The sequence below is a fragment of the Pempheris klunzingeri genome, chromosome 1, assembly GCF_042242105.1.
Source record: "Pempheris klunzingeri isolate RE-2024b chromosome 1, fPemKlu1.hap1, whole genome shotgun sequence".
Lineage (NCBI taxonomy): Eukaryota > Metazoa > Chordata > Actinopteri > Acropomatiformes > Pempheridae > Pempheris > Pempheris klunzingeri.
Window position 1 is genome coordinate 18,750,716 of NC_092012.1, and position 17,787 is coordinate 18,768,502.

Here is a 17,787-nt window from a genome sequence, read left to right on the forward strand (position 1 = left end):
CATTTCCAGTAGAGAAACAATATCACAATCACAATATAAAACCTTTGTTTTCAGGTTACAAAGTACAAACGTGGGGGAAGAGGGGAAGTACTCGGCCATCTTTGACTGGAGTGGTTACATCTCCAGTCTGATCTCAAGTGCACAGCTGGTGGGTACGTGGTTTGTTTACATGATGACAGAAGAGTATATTTGTCAGACAGCGTGGACACAGAGCCTCCCAATGTGATTCAACTGTCGGACGCTTGCTTTGCTGTTAGGAAACACTGTAAGTTATAACATTAAAAATACATTTGCAAATAGAATGAGATGTACCGGTTTTTTTTTTTGGTACAGTGACATACATTTAATATTTGTCATTTTTGTATTTAAATGGTATCATACATCCATAATATTATATCCACATTTCCATCCATATTTTAAAATAAACGAGATTCGTCGTAAAGATTGAACCCTTGAAGCCAGTAAACATATATATTTCATATCAAGTCAGCAACAGAAACACAAGTGTCCTAACATGCACTAATAAGTGATTTACATATAATAAATCTGAACTGGTAGTTTGTTGAAAAAGAGCTCAATTCAGTCAATTTACTGACATTGGTAGGAAATTATGATTAATCACATGTCCACTGAATTGTATATCATGCATCACTGGCTACATTTCAACTACTGGACATGTAAAAATATCTTTATAAAATTTGGGTTGAAAAAAACAAACACTTAGTAAAAAAATCCTGACTGAGGTTATCATAATTCATGCATGAAAGGGTTAAGGGGAGGTGCTGGTAATGCTTGTGGTTGCTAAGCAACAACTACAAACTCATTTGAGATGAGGCAATCTTTTACTAAAAGTTCAAATACTTAAAACTTTTAGCATTTGGCACCATTACTGCTACGTGCAAAGGTCCCAGCTCTAGTAGGAATGTGCACCAAGGCATCTTTTACATGTAGAACCACAAACACTGTGTGAGCTACAAACAAATCCATAACTGTGGCTGCATTTAACTCCTATATAAATAGAAAGACAAATTAACAATATTTTATGACTTTTTGCGTGATTACATGTGACAAAAGAAATCTGGAACGTTGATTCACCTGCAAAATACCATCAAAACACCATCACTATCAATAAAAGATGAGTAAAGCACCTCAAATTCTTCTCATTCTAATTTGACGATGATAATGACGATGAGTAGGATGTTGTGTGTGACGTCACGAATAATGTGTGGTTTTTACCCATAATGTTAAGTTACAAATAAAAATCATTCTGTTTATTTACCCCACCCCAACCTAGTCTTCCTAGCCATCTCTCTCCCTCTGTGTGTGTGCTTCAGGGGGAATTAATTGATGATTATCTTCCCTTACAGAGCTGGTTTGCAAACTTGCTTTTTTTATCAGCCAGGCCTTGCTTTCACCACTTACAGCTTCATTTGACACCCCCACCCCCCTTCTGTTTCTCTCTCCATCCATCCCTCTGTCAGGCGATTTGGGTCTTATCAGTTAGCTATGTGTTCAGACTTTAAGTTCATTTTGGTTTCCTTTAATAAAAAGATAGAAAAGAAGGAAGATTTGTTAACAGAAGCGGCTATGGTTACACAGAGGGGCTGACAGACAGACAGAAAGACAGGGGAGACAGGTTGTTAAGGACAAAAAAAGAAAACAGGAACGAGTAGATTCTTGTTAGTGCGAATTAGTTTAAATGAATGGAAGCAGAGAAACAGTGAGAGGGTGGCAATGAGAAATAGAGAAAAGGTGCAGGAGAGAATCAGAGAGACGGTAGCAGAAGAGGAAAAAAGTTGGCAGTGTTTAATTCTTTTGAATAATATTTTCTTTATCCTCCTCAACTGTTATTTGGGCTCAAGCAGAGTTCAGTTTAGTGATTGTTTTTGTATTTTGTTTTTCTTTGACTAGATCACAAAGCCATGGAGATGACAGCGATAACAGCCGAAATACAAAGACACAAACATTAAAAAATAAATTACAGCAAAACATCAACAGTAATAGGTTTGGGATATGGGCACAGCTTTAATTGCTGTAACAAAATCACAGATTCATCTTTAAGGAAAAATCATCACTGAAACAATAACAAATATGGCCGCAAGTGGCAATGACCCTCAGCAAGAGGCCTGTGACCATTTGGATGCTAGTTGTCAGGAAGCCAAACTGTTGATTTATTTGTCCTCACTATACGCTGATGCTCTGTTGAGGTATATAAATCTATTCTTATTTGATGACCTTCAGTGAAGTTATTTTTTTTTTTTAAAAAAACCAGTTGGCTTGTATGATTGAAAAAGAAAAAAATCTCTTAAAACTTACAGTAAGATGAGTGAAGTCTGTAGATGACCCTGACCCTGAGTTTTGGGATGACTGGTCTGGTGGTTTTTGATGAGATGTGAAAATGGGATTTTGAGAAAAAAAAACCTCAATAATTGACATCATCTTGACCCAGAGACGCAGCTGACCTGAGATGTTACAATGATGAAGAAACATGAAACATTTTTTCACCTGTACATCCTACAGTTCCTACAGATTTTGATGTGACGTGTCTAGAAATTTAAATATGTTGTAATAACCCAAACCAACCAACCATCAATCAGTGCCAAAATGTATGCATCCCCTGCTTTGGCCTTGCATTGTGCAAACCAAATTTTGTATGAATTCATGCAGCCAGTGATGAGATATAAGCTTTTCGCATTTGCAGCGCCACCCCAGTGGTAAAGCACAACGCGCTTCAATACATACATTTGGTGAAAACTCCTGAATATTTGTCTCGAATTTCAGGTTGATATCTCAGTGTGTGCATGAGTTATTGTGAATTGGATGAAAAAAAAATATTGTTATTAAAAATGTGTTGAGTTTAAATGAAAGAATTTTGATTCTAGGCCAAACCAATTTCATGGTAACTGCAAAAATGTAAACTTGAATGTTACAGCACCACCCTGAGGTCAATTGATGGCCCAGCAGCAAGCATCACTACTAGGACCCCTGAAATACTAAAAGATAAGACATTTGAACTTACTGGTTTAAATATTTAATACTTTGAAACTGGAAGAGAATACCTATGAACAACAGACGGGAACTTCAAAGTTCACAGTCACTCAGGGAATGTGTAAGTTTAATGATTAGTAGTCTACAACGAAGTATGACTGAATCCAAATATTCACCTCCTGGACCTGTGGACTGAGCCATCATGGACTTTGTTCACTGTCATCTTCTGCAACAGCCGTGAGCCACGAGGGAATAAAAATGTACAAGACAGGACTTCAACTCATCTTTATGAATTAAAATTCCTCATCCTGTAACCTATCAATACCCAAGTAACAGGGCCTCCTGCTTTTTATAGCATAATAGGGACAAATAACAGAGCATAAAGGTTGATGTGTGAACATGAGAACTGCTAAAAGTACATTCACAACAAACATTCAACTCAGGATCCTCGTGTCGTACGTGGTCCCACTATTTTTCTTGGTTGAATGAAAACAAACTTACGTCTGTCTAACTGTGTAGATTTTAATAAGTATTCCAAATCAGACATGAATGGTGGATCAGCTTTGGATTCAGCCTAATTGCAGTCACAGAGGTGCTTCTCACATTGCTTGATATTTTTCCCTTGTCAGGCTTTGGATTGAACAACTTAAAACAGGTGAGAAGCGATTTGGTTTCACAAATCAAAAAGCCATGACTAGGTTGGTGTTAATGGATCTTAATTTGAGATAACAGGAGTACCTGTGTTTTATTTTTGGAATATGATCAAAGTCGCATTGTCAGTAGCACTCACTAAAATCTTTTTGAAATCGTCTGGCAATTTGAGATCCACAACTCATCATCTGATCTCTCAATGTGTTGTGTTATACATGACCTTTATCTTTGTAAAAGTGCATTACTTGTGCCAAAGGATATGCTTTGCAATAATTGTTTCTCATTTGAAAGAAACAGTCCTTTGAACGATGTAATTAGATTAACGTTGCCTCAAAATGTAATTGCATCTGTGCACATGCAGCAGGTTTATAGTGTTAAGCATAAGAATTTCCCTGATATCCTACTGCGAGACTACCAATTTAAATCTTCTTACTGTCACTACGGCAAGCAGGGCAGCAGGAATACAGGGGATAGGACACAAAGGCAGACGACCCAGGCAGGCTGAGATGGCTGTTCAATGATTTAATTGCAAAAATAAAGGTACAAAAAGGCTTATGGGATAGCGAAGCAGGCGAGGGTCAAAACCAGAAGGCAGCAGTCCACGAGCAAACAAATCCAAAAGAAGCAGACAAGAATCCCAAATCCAATAATCTAGAAAAAAGGTCATATAGACGGGTCAGGCAGGCAGAAACAGACAGAGTCACAGGAAACAAGTGACGGCATGCAGAACACAGAAGTTAAAAAGCAACGACGACTGCAACAATCCTACAAGAGAACAAATCTGGGCGGGTACATGTAGTGAACAGGTGAGCAGGTGGATGATGAAGGCTTGTGAAAAAGTCTGAGGGCAACTAGTGGATAGGTAGGACGTGGCAATTAATAGTTTTGGGGATGTGACTGACCAGGGGAACACAGCGGCACAATGTGACATTTCACTGGATCAAATTGGCAGTACACATCTATTTTATTCATTGTTTCAGTTGTCGTCATTGTGACCAGTGGTCACCCTCTCATATATGTCTGGGCTTTCAGTAAAGTCTGCTAATGCTTAAAGGCATATATACAAAGTGGACATCTTAATCAGTCAGCTGGAACTTGCACATATCAGGACTGATCACATGACTGATGACTGATCTCATATACACAAAAAACACAAAACACTTAATAAATGTCACGCCTTGTTTTGATGCATAGATGCTATTTTCTGTATATACACACACACACAAGCATTCACACCTACATTTTATACACAAGCACACAGACATGAATCAATTTTTGAAGTCTGGTACATCAATGCAAAATAATGCAACGAAGAAAGAAAAAAGACGTTAGCACAAAGACCTGTCAGTTATATGCACAAATGTGCACACCACATACACATTCACATATACGCACACACAATCCCAACCACTCCTGAGGCAACAAATACACTTAAGGGTCCCCACAGATCTGAAATGGAACAATGGAAAGAAAAAATAAAGACAAAGTACTTCCTGGAAAAAAGCTTTAATGGCTGTCAGGTTTGCCTTCACCATACGCAAACACACAGATGACACACACCCAGAAATACACACACACACACACACACACACACACACACACACACACACACACACACACACATACACAATGATATACAGATAGATAAAGATAAAGCAAGATAAAGGTTAAACACACATGCACATAAACACACAGGGGAGTAAGTGTGTATATCTGGTCTCTTGAGTTTGTCTTTGATATTTAGAGTTCATGATTCATAGATGAACTGTTATGCAAGCGTAATGGAACACTGTGTGTGTGTGTGTGTGTGTGTGTGTGTGTGTGTGTGTGTGTGTGTGTGTGTGTGTGTGTGCGCGTGCGTGTGTGTGTGTGTGTGTGTGCGGGTGCGCGTGCACTTGTGTTTCGTGCATGTGTGCATTTTAAAAGGTCAGGCTAAGCATTTGTGTTGCATCCCAACAGGCACGCAGACATTGGAAAAGTCTTGTACACCAAGTTCATAACACACGGAACACAGCAAAACAACATGTAGCCAGGAAGTTCAAACAACAAGCGCTCATGTCAATGTGGACCTCTCTATTTAGAAATAAGAATACACGACCGTAGAATATGTATACATATATAGTGTGTGTATTACAGAGGTCTGTTCAGATGGAGGGATGACCAAGACAACAGCTCTGGGCTGTGCGCCAAGAGTCACCCACACAGAACTATTAGCATAAACAGCTATTCTCATAAATTAGGAGTAGGTTTCAACAATGCAGTTTCACCCGAGTCCAGAAAAAAATATTTACATGTATATCACTGCTGATTCAGCTAATTTTAACCAAAAGAAGAGTTTAACCTGTGATTCCTCTATGCCACACAGACCACTTAAAACCTTTGGCAATGATACGATAAATAACCTAGCCTATAACCTCACATATCCTCTAATCAACGGCAATTGCAGCCAAATTGTGGAACATTGCCATGAGCTCCACCACAGAGCTGGAACCAAATGTGGTATTTTGAAAAGCACAAATAGTCGGTTTTTACAAGTACTTATTTACTTTAAAATTGAATTGTATTCGGGAGGGGAAAAGAAAAGTATAATAACAGTGCACATGTCAGGACTCTTAGCAAAGTTAAATCAGAGTCTCCATGTTTCTTACTCGTACTAGTTTATTGAACACTTATGACTTACTAATTCTATTATGATATAATTAGAAGTGTAATAAAAACAAAAAAAAGGAATGTTTCATCTATTTCCACTTTTATTTAAATACAAATGCAATGCAGGTATCAGACTACCTGCACATCTCTATCTCCATCCATGTCATCAAAGTCACTCCAAGCAACTGCAGCCATCCTATCATTACTTCTTAAAGAACAAAGTGTCGTTTCTAAATGCAGTGCTTATTGTGCTGGTCGGTAATAATCACAACCAGTAATGTTGAGCAGTATATCTACACCTGTTCGTAAAATGTCACTGCTATTCATCATGAAATGTTCTAATTGACTTTGCAGGTAAAATCTGTCTCACTATTGCCTCAAGAATTGTCTGTGTGTCATGGCCAGCATTCATACGTCACTATGCACACTCACACATTGTCTTACCTTCATATACAGCTTTGAAGCCCTGTGCACTGACAGCGAAGTCTGTGGTAAACCACAAGGCCAATATAGATCCACTGCTGACGATAGGGGAGGGCAGCATGAATCCTGACAACCTGAAACACACAAAGACATTTTAAAAAACACATCTTTGAAACACAGCAAGACAGATGACTGTTGACTTCTGAAAGCGAACAAGTCAAGGAAAATCTAAAAACCTGAAACAAAGAAACATATATAACTATAGATGTTGCAGTAAAATATAATTGTGTTCAGTGCTGATCCTGTTGATGTTGTGGCTAACACCCCCTGCTTTGAAGATCCCTGCTGGCCAGAGATCAGTTCCCTGTGAGGGAGCTTCACCTGTTCCCTCAGCAGTCAGGTGAAAAGCTCCTTCATTTATTTTAGTTGAATATTTGGTTTTGTTTATTGGCTAAACATAGGATCCACTTCGGTGGATAAATATATTTGCTTCATTCAGTAAGTAATTTAAGTGTGCGTTTCATTGTTGAAACGTTGTGTCTCTCCAAGGCTTTCTCGTAGAGGACGGTGATCTCATTAAATGCGCATATGAATGTCCCACAATCAAGTGGGACTTTGGGATGGGGGAGGAAGCAATGGGTTTTGTTTCTGTATTTTGTTTTCTATCAGCCTTAATAAATGACCTCTAGCCCGGATGGTATGGGAGAGTTACTGTACATCATAAAGCCTCAATGAAAGACTAATGTTTTTATCATTTTTAGTAGCTTTAATTTTTGTTTCAATTTACCTTTGCTATTGGCAATGTATGATTAATGTGGCCTTTTGTCTGTGAGCTGAGCCTTCATGTCCGTGATTTTCTCCTGTTCATCTATCGATTGCCTTTGTATTACATATATTGATGTGAAAAAAAAAAAGAAGAAAAGAGCTCTGAATCAAGTTCCTGGACTGTTGTCTTTGTTTTGGTTCTCCAAACTTCCCACACTGCTGGCTCACATCCTGATTTACAGGGTTTGAACCCACCATTGCCATTCTCATTGGTGCCCTAAAAATAAATTGTATTCATTTGATACGTCATTAATTAATTACCGTGTTCAATATCCACAATTAATGATAACCAGTCATGTCATGACTCCAGCCTCTTTGAAATACAGAACCAAGCTAGACTGTTGTGGGATGTGTCTAGCTCCATTGTGTGTAGACCAGGCAGCTCAGTGCGTGAATGTGAGTGAGCAAGTGCGTGCGCGTAGCGAAGGCGCGCACCTGTGTGAATGAGTCCGCAGAGCGGACGGTGTGTGTGCCTGGGACGCAAGTAAGAGACAGATATGGCGACCGGGGCAGGTAGCGAGCTTAATGTATGTGTTACAGTGCAGATAGCCAATAAAGCCCCAACTCTTCAGCAGCAAAACGGCCTGTTCTTTCTGTGTCACAACTACTATTAACAAGCGTGAAGTCCACGGGAGTTAACCCGGAGGAAAAGCTGCCTTCGGCCCTGGAGAAGACGGATCTCCCCAGTGTCCCCCAACCACAGTCGGGAGACTAAAGCAGGAAAGGTTAACACTGGCGACCACGAAGGGTCCCTCACGTTGTTAAAGGAGCGGTGAGCATCAGAAATAAAAGGACAATAATAACTATGCCGAGTGACTGTAATACAACGGTGATAGCAGCTAAGCTAATCCAACATGGTGGCCGCTCGCTGTCCCCTCAATGTTTACGGACGAGAAACTACGTACTCAAACCCGTTCATGTCGCTAACCAATGTGCAGGGCAACGATCAAGGTACTGTGGGAGCTTATGAACGCAGGACTGAGAGAAAATGTGAACATTACAACCCATTTCTGTGTGATGAAAGCTGTGCTAACACACTTGCTAATGGAAAAGATTTGTTCCCGCCATTCGACCGTCCTGCTCCGTTCTCCCTCATCAATCCCTTCTTCGGAGCTGACAGTCAGAGCCATGGCCCCGCAGGAAGCCCTGATGTCTACATGCCACCCCATACTGCTCCGAACATGTCGTTAAAGGTGCAGTATGCAGACACAAATCCCTTTGCCACGGCGCACATGAGAAGTTTTGTACAAAGGACGCCGGCTATGTCCAAGCCAGAAGCAGGCACACTTCCTGTGTTGTACCCATGCATTAATCCAGCAGAGACTATTAAACACGAACATTCCTCATTAAGCCATCCTTGTCGCTCTTGTCAGTGATGAAGACTACGATCCCAAAGAGAGAGTCCCCACTCTACGTCCCGGTCAGTACAACGGCAGCACGTCAAAGAGAGAGTTCCTGCACAAGTTTGAGGGTTGCACAGAGGCAAATCACTGGTCAGCAAAGACAATGGCCATCCAGCTGAAATTCTGCCTCACTGGAGCTACAGGCGCCATCGTCCACAGAAACCCTCATGCATCTAAATGGGACAATCGCCACCTGCTAGAGGAACTCGAAACTGCATACGGCCCTTCTTCAGATCATGCGGCAGCTGTTGCAGTAGAGCTGAGGCAAAGAGTACGCAAATCTGGCGAGCCCCTTCATGTGTTCAGAGATGACATTTATGGGAAAGTAACTGTAGCTTATGGGGATTGGTCAGAGGCTGAGCATGATGCTATAGCTGTTGAAGTTTTCACTAATGGCCTGGGTGATGCGGAGCTAGTCCAGAGACTGTTAGAAAAACGCCCAGCCACCCTAGCCAGAGCTTATGAGATAGCCTATCGTCATGAAACCACAAATAGAGCTGCGTCCTATGTCACCAGCATCATGCAGCCAGGGGCCCGCAACCTCACGGAACGCAGGCCCCGTGCTGCTGTTGTCAGAGAAGGAGACAAAAATGAGACTGTAACTGCCACTATACCTGCAGCTGGCCCCTAATCTACTTGTTTTGTCCCACACACAACTGCAAAAACACCAAGGCAGTACAAGAACTTTAAAAGGGGTGACATTCGCTGCCATAACTGTAATGGTTGGGGTCATAAACAAACCCAGTGCTCGTCCCCTCAAAGAAATGCAAAGACTTTAGTTCTGAGCACCGCCCATGAAAGCCCACAACCCACCGTGCTCCACCTTAGAGGCCAGAGTCGTGAAATGAGCATCCACATGAGCATATACCAGCTGGAGGTGTGCGCGGTCTTGGACAGTGGAGCAGGGAGGAGTGTGCTGCCCCTTCACCATTGCAACGCCGTTTACCAAGACATGAGACCCCCACTACAGTCATCCATTGTACAGACTTGGTGAGGCCAAAATACCTGTCAGTATCAACAACCGTCAAGTTGAAGTGGACTTCATTGTGGCTGACATATCGAGCAATGAAGTACTGCTTGGTCACCCTTTCCTCACCCAAGCCGAGGCCTGCCTTGATTTTGGTAAGCACCACATAGTTCTGTTTGGAGAAGAAGTGCCCAACTTTCACCCAGAGACTGCCCCAAAGTCACACCCTGTGAGAGTAGCCAGAACTGTTGTGGTTGAACCCGGACAAGAGTATCTAGTTAAGGGCACTGTGCATTATACCAAAGGAGCTCAGGGAGACATGATGCTTAGCCCCACAAAAGGCTTTGTTGAAAAGCACAAAGTACTTATTGCCAGAGTCCTAGTCAACACTCAGACCATGAACGTTGTCCCACTACGCCTCTTTAACCCTGGCAACAAGGCTGTCACTATTAAAGAGGGTGCAATTGCAGGCCTCCTTCAGCCAACTGAAGCTCTGCCCACACCCAGTGTCCCCACAGCGGCAGACTTTCCAGTCAGCTCTACTGCAGCACCAGAGCACCTCCAGGAGCTCTATGCCCAGAGTTCCACTGACCTTAATGACAATGAAAAACTCGAACTGTCTAACCTGTTATGTGCCTATGAAAGTGTCTTTTCGAGGGGACCCGGTGTTCTGGGCCGGACCAGTCTTGTCCAGCACGACATCATAACCCGGTCTGGAGCCCCAGTGAAGCAGCCCCATCGTCGGATGGCTGGGGAAAAGCAGCAACACGCAGACCAGCAGATCCTTGAGAGCCTCCAGAGCGGCCTTGCCACCCGCAGCCACAGCAGTTGGGCCTCACTGGTCTTTGTATAGATTACAGGGCATTAAATGACCACACCATCACCGACGCATACCCGGTACCCCGCATCCAAGACACACTGGACACTCTGGCCACTGCCAAATGGTTCAGTACCCTGGACCTTGCTTCAGGTTATTAGCAAGTCGAGCTATCACCAAAAGCCCGCCGAACAGCCGCCTTTTGCACTCGTAATGGACTTTTTGAATGGAACGTTATGCCATTCGGCTTATGCAACGCGCCGGCGACGTTCCAACGCCTTATGGACCGCGTCCTGGCTGGCATGCAGTGGAAGACTTGCCTCGTCTACTTGGACGACATCATCGTGCTGGCCAGGGAGGGGCCCGAGATGCTGCAGCGGCTGAGCCAAGTGTTTCAGAGACTTAAACAGGCAAACCTTAAACTGAAGCCAGCCAAATGCTGCCTGTTTCGCCGCAAAGTTGCCTATCTAGGTCACTAGAAGTCCACGGGAGTTAACCCGGAGGAAAAGCTGCCGTCGGCCCTGGAGAAGACGGATCTCCCCTGTGTCCCCCAACCACGGTCGGGAGACTAAAGCAGGAAAGGTTAACAAGACAATAAGAATCCAGAACTGTATTGCAAGAATTTACACCAGAACAGTCAAACTAATATGAAGTCAGATGTTATTCGTCTCTGATACCGCAAGGTAAGCTCTTGCTTGCACTGGAAGTTGTGCTGAAACAGCCCTTTGAGATTTAATTGAGAGGTGATTTGAGAGGAAAATAGAGAAGGTTTTAAAGGAATAACTGAAAGAGCTGACATAGAAAGCAATGAATGTATTGACTTGCTTTGATAATGAAGCCAAAATAATGTAGTTGGAAACACATTTATATAATGAAGAAACATTCAAAGATTGGAAAGACTAACATCTGATATTTATACTGTTCAAATGAGCCACATGAAGATAGTTGAGATGTTGAGCTAAAGATGTGCCCTGTTTGCTGATCTGTTTGTCATTCTCATGGACAGCAATTATGGACGATTCAGTTCTATTTGTTGTTTCAGACAATGACCGTCAGCACTCACTAGGCTGGTTTGCACCCACTGGTAAATGTTTAAAATGAGGATAACAGTCTCTAAGCCTGTTTCTACCCCTCTAAAGCTGTGTACTGAGCTACCAACTCTTAACAGTCCAGTCAAGATGGATAAATACACAATGGCAACAATGTTGAACATGAACATGCATGTTAAACTCCACCAATCATTGCCCTGTCACCTTTTCTTTGTTATTTTCATGGGAAGTATTTCTAAAAAGTGGAAAGTGTCAATTTTGATGATCTTTTACAGATGATGTAGCTCTGTTGGCTTTTTCAAATCATGACCTTCAAAGATTAACACTGTATGAGGGTTAGTATCATCACGTCTGAGGACATGGTGCTGTGCTTGATATGGTGACTTGCCCCCTGTGGGTTGGTTGGTGGACCAAATGAAGGACTTATTATTTTGGACACAATATTTTGTGATCTTGACAATAAAGTTCTCATGTTCCCTGTAGTTCTAAGGTGTGTCTCAATTCTCTACAAAAATAGGTGGAAGATGAAATAAGATAAGATTAGGTTTAGAGGATATTTAGCAGAAGTTCTCAGTAGAACAGTTGCTTCTTCGTTCTGAAAATAGCCATTTAAGGTGATTCAGAAATCTGATCAGAATGCCTGTGAATGACTCCTCCATATCTAACTGCGAGTAGACCTCAGGGCAGACCAAGAACCCACTGAGAAAGTATCTAATCAGTCTGGTCTGGGAAGTCTGATGAAATGATTGTGACAATGTGATTTATTCTTGATAAATAAAGTGTATATCTTCTCAACTTTATTGATCAAACTCTTCCAATCATATCACAGTGAAACTTAAACCACAATTAACCTTTGCAAACTGTATTCAGGCTTTAACAAAATTGGGGGTATTGAACAATTATTCCAACTTTATGGGCAACAGTGTATATAATATATAGGCCTGGGTACTGTAGTCAAGTTCTTCTTTGCTGCTGAAGCGTTTATTTGTCAGAGGAGACAATGAACATTTAATGCTTCATCTCTCACCAGGACAAAGCCGCCACAAAGCACTTAAAGGTTATGAATGCCAGGCCAAGCCTGCTGGCAACAGACAGGGCCCCACTGCCCCTCCAGCGAGCGCACTCACACATCAAGTCCATCAAGCCCTCAAAGCAGGCCGCAAAGCACATAGCATAGGTAGAAGGGTAGGGGTGGAGACAGAGGGGTCCAATTGGGACAACGCCCAAACTAGGGTTGAAACACAACGCCTGCAGCTCAAGGGCAACTGCCAACACAATAGTCACAGCTCTCAGTGGACAATGACGGACGCGGACAGGCGACAAGAGGCCCAGGTGATGATGTGATGCCTGGAGAAGCAAGCAGGGAGAGAGACAGAAGAGGCAAAGCTGATGCCCATGTGGCCTGGGCACCAATGGGGCCAATGGACTCACCTCCAATGCCTGCCCTGAAGATGACCCTGGCGAGAAACCCACAACATCCGGACACAAAAGAAAGAACCCCCCCAAGCTAGCGACCCACATCCTGTGGCCCTGACGACATAGCAACAAGATTTATAATGTACTATATAGGTATTCAGACCACAACTGAATTTTTGAAGAAAATTAAAAACCCTTTTTTTTTAGAATCATTATTGATTACTGAAATTACGTTATTGCAAAACATGGCACATCACACTGTTGTATCACCCAAGCCAAGTAATTCTTACATTCAACTGATTTAAGTAGGTGTTAACTTTTACCAATGTTTTGGACTCTTAAATTGCCTTTTCATCTTTTTATTGTTTTGATATATGCTATACATAATTTCATAGTTACATTTCATTTTGCCACTATTCAAGCAGAGCAAGAAATTAGCATCTAGTGAAACTATTTTACTTTCAAGTATCCATGACAGCGAGCAAACTGAAGAGCAGAGTTAAGTAGCTCTTGATATTTCCAAATCAAGAGAACAATAATCGGAGGACAAGTTTGGACACAATCAATTTTTTGTTACACTAAGCACAAAAGTATAGCAAAATGAAAGGGGAAGAGAGACAAAACCAAAGATAATGAAAGTGGAAGGAAAATTAACGGGAAAAGAGAAGCAGATATTAAAAAATGGGCTCAAATGCCAACAAGATTCAAAGCAGAGATGACAATGAAACTGGTTTCTGTTTTATTACTTTATTTTACACAATTCAGTCTTCAACATTTGAAAGGTCAGTCAGGGCAGGAGACGTGGAAAAGGTGATACACAAAAGAAGAGAATGCAAGTGAGAAAGCAGAAAAGAGGCAGACATGAAAAAAGGTTTGGAGAGAGGGAAAGAAAGGTGGATGGACAAAAGACAGTAAAAGAGTAAGCCATTTAACTACAGAGGACGGTGAAAACAGAATGGTGAAAAATGAATAATTTTAACTCTCTGGCCTCAAAGCAAGGACACAGAGGACAGACAAGACCGGATAAAGGAAGCTCACAAAAAATGACAAACAGGAGAGAAATGGAGGAAGGACAGAACGGAGAGGGGCGTAAGGTGAGATGAAATAAGAGGAGAAAGGAGAAGCGAGGAGGACAGTGTAAATATGGTTTTTACTGTAGCCTCGGTAAAGTCAATAACTTATTTTTTTGGTTCAATTGTACTCAGTGACCGAGCAATCTTTTTTAAGATGAATATTAATGCATTCAGGTCCCTTTGTTTAGGCTAATTAAAAACGTGTGCGTTAGTTATGCTAGTAAATGGTAGGGCATTCCAATAGCCCCTCCTCATGCTTGATAAAATAGTCAATATCTGTGATATATTTCATTATTTTTTATTTCAATTGCTAAAACTGATGCGAGAAGTATTTTGGATTGTAGTCCTGTGCAAATACTTTTCAGGTTTTGTTATAATAATATAACACCCAGTTGCCTGTTTATTAAGTATAACTACAACAGCTAAAACTAATGCAGAAAGAAAGGTGTTTGTTATTTCACCTTCCCTCAAACACCTGTCAGTATAACGCATGTAGCGAACACAGTGAGTGTTACTCAGCAGCCACACTGCCTACCTCTACCTGATCGTGTCAGCTATCTTGCCAAGCTGCTGTGACTCGTATGTGGCTGCTGCAGCACTGTCTGACAACCTGCCTATCTTTTTTCACTGAGTTTGCCTTTGATAACGCCCGTCAAATAACAGTCTCGCTAATAAATGAAGGGATCCTTCCACAGGAATGCTACAGGGCTTTTAATTTATAACCAATGCAATAGGTTGAACAATAGGTTCCACAACGCACACACATTGATCAGGTGAGCAATGTGTTCCCTGGGTCGCCCAGACATTCACCAAGATCCCGAACTGGCTCCTTGTAGTGCAACTTCACCCTCTATTATAAGCCTAACTCAGAATAGGGGGTGAAGGGGTGTGGCTGTGTGAGACATGAGTTGCTAAAATGAGATAATCCCCAGGCCAGAGTGAAATGGAAAGCAGCACAGAATGGCAAGGCACCTACGCCACAGAGAGCTCTTGCTTGAGGTGGAGGACTTCTCCCCTCCAGAACCCCTGAAGGAGACTTTAGTGTGGTGGAGGTCTGTGGTTCCTGAGCTATATCAATTTGTCATATCAATTTGAGCCAGTGGCTCCAGGCCTTGTAATGCCTGAACCTAGAGCTCTCAGCTCTCTCGCTCCAGGTAGAGAGTTTGGCTCTCTCTCTCCTTCTCTCCGGAGCTCCTGTGATGAGTCTGAGTGGTAACGTATCATTAACGTGGATGATGTTACTGAGCATTCTAACTAGTAAAGCATAAAATAAAAGCATGTATTTGAAAATGATCATGGTTTCATGGATGTTTGCGTTAACACTCTTTTTTAAATACAGTTCATAACACTTGGAGGGTTGTGTTTTTGATTGGTAAGTTGCTTAAGGAATCTTATGTACACTGCCAAAATGACGAGTCAAACTTCAGCGCAAACATTTAGATATAACACATACAAATTTTGCTGTCAGCGAAACAAAACAAGCAAGTTTCCCCTTGATAAGATTTCTTAAAATACATGTTGATGCCAAACTACCAGAAGTCTCAAAACAAGATCATCACAATTACTTGAAATAAGATAAGTTCCGTTCTTGTTTCTACATAGACACGACAAAGAGCCTTCCCTAACGGGGTTTCAAACATAAAATCTCCAGGTTGGGAGCCATGTGTCCAAACCATTGAGCCACCATGCCAAATAACGATTGATGATGTGGCTCTAGCCGACTGAATGTTGATCAGAGGGTCCACCACTTTGGTCTGGAGTGAAATATTGCATGGATTTCCATGAATTTCTGAGCAGATATTCAAGCTCCCCAGGTGATGAAGCCTAATGACTTTAGAGATCCCCTGGCTTCTCCTCTAGCACCACCATAGGATTGACTGTTTTGGAACCGGGTGAAATCTGGTACAGACATTCATGACCCCTAAAAGATTAATCTCTTTGACTTTGATGATCCACTGATCTAGTCTGCGAGCATGGCTGTAGACTTTTGGTGTTGTTTATTAACAATGGACATTGTGAAGATGTCACCAATAATGATGTACTTAGTCCTTTTTCATGAAGTGTTTCTTGAGACACAGCAAGTGACATTCACTTCAATTAAATCAAACAGCCTAGCATAGTCGGCACTAGAATCCAACCATAATAATGACTAGGCAAACTACATTTTAAATCTTAATATAATATTATGTCAATTACTTAGAAATGCAGTGTTTGCAGTGTAGCCTGACTGAATGATCTCCTGTGTGTTGGTTAAACTGAATTGCACATTTCCCCAAATGTTTATATAACCATGAGGCCATTTTATGTCTGGAATTATGATCGCTTGACAGTAGTGATGTATTGAATAAGTATGTGACATTTGCATGTAAAACTTAAACTGGTTGCTTAAGTCTTCTGACTATAATGAATTCAATTTCAGATAAAATCATGACAAACTCCACCTGCTTTGCAAAGTGGACAAAAAGCAGCCGACTGACAATTTGTCACAGGCTGGTCCTCAGACATGAGCTCAAAAGGATCATTTCATTTATTATTACATCTTCTTCTTTGACTCAAGTCTATGCATAATTTCATTTTTCATAGATGAGACCCCAAGGGCATCAGTGTCAGACTGAAGAATTGTTGTTTTCTTCATCTCAGTGTTTTCGCACCAATAAACCTTACAGTTTTTATGATAACATATTTTTCTTTTTGAAGCCTTTATCTGGCCAACAGCTGTCTAGAAATGTCACAAAAACTCAACAGGAGCCATTTTGCCAGCAGACTCTGAGAGCCGGGCCAGCAGCTTCCCAACTGAGATCCTGCCCTTTGACCTCCGAAGTGAAGCCTCTGCATGTCCTCTCGGCAGGCCACTGTCGGGCCCTCATTTACTCGGCGAACCACTGACTCGAATGTCGTCTGGGAACGCAACAGGAAGCATGGTTAACACCATGTAGCCCGTCGAACCAGTAGTGTGGCTGCCTCACTTGCCCTATGACCTCCTGGACTGTCCTGTGACACAGGAAAAAGGGGGGGGGGTTGCCACGAACCCATGCTTTAACAGTGAACTGGCTGTGAATTAACCCTGAACTGACTTATCCAAAACAGGAAGCCATTGTATAAGAGTTCCGAATGATAACGTGACGAACGCTAAAAAGAGTGACAATGATGAAGTGATGGAACCCAGGTGTTGTGTAAAAGGCCTCACAGTGACTGCCACAAAGTTAACAAAGGGCTTATATCGACATATACGTTCTGAACACTCTATGAACCAGTGATTAGGACAGAAGGGTCCTGTCCGAGCACCCCTGTGGTCTCTCCTTCACTCGCGGACCCTGGAGGCCCAGGCCAGACTGATCAGGGAGAGGAATGAGGGAAGTCTGTATGAACATTCTTCCATTTCTGCTATAAGTTTAAATGTGGTTAAAGAAACTGTCCAAAGTGCCCACAGATCAGTTAATGCTAATTAATGTGTTCTTTTGTCTAATGGTGTAACCCACATGTTCATGAATATCCAAGGATGACCAACTAACCAATTACAACTTTT

The 17,787-nt window shown here is 41.9% G+C and overlaps 1 protein-coding gene across 1 annotated transcript in view; it reads right to left on the bottom strand.

Annotated features, from left to right (window-relative positions):
* The window catches only part of csmd1a (CUB and Sushi multiple domains 1a), a 313,136-nt gene that overhangs the window by 239,801 nt on the left and 55,548 nt on the right, over positions 1-17,787 (bottom strand). The window contains exon 3 of the mRNA XM_070832290.1: positions 6,733-6,845. Coding sequence (XP_070688391.1) covers positions 6,733-6,845 — 113 coding nt within the window. The remainder of the gene's footprint in view (positions 1-6,732; positions 6,846-17,787) is intronic.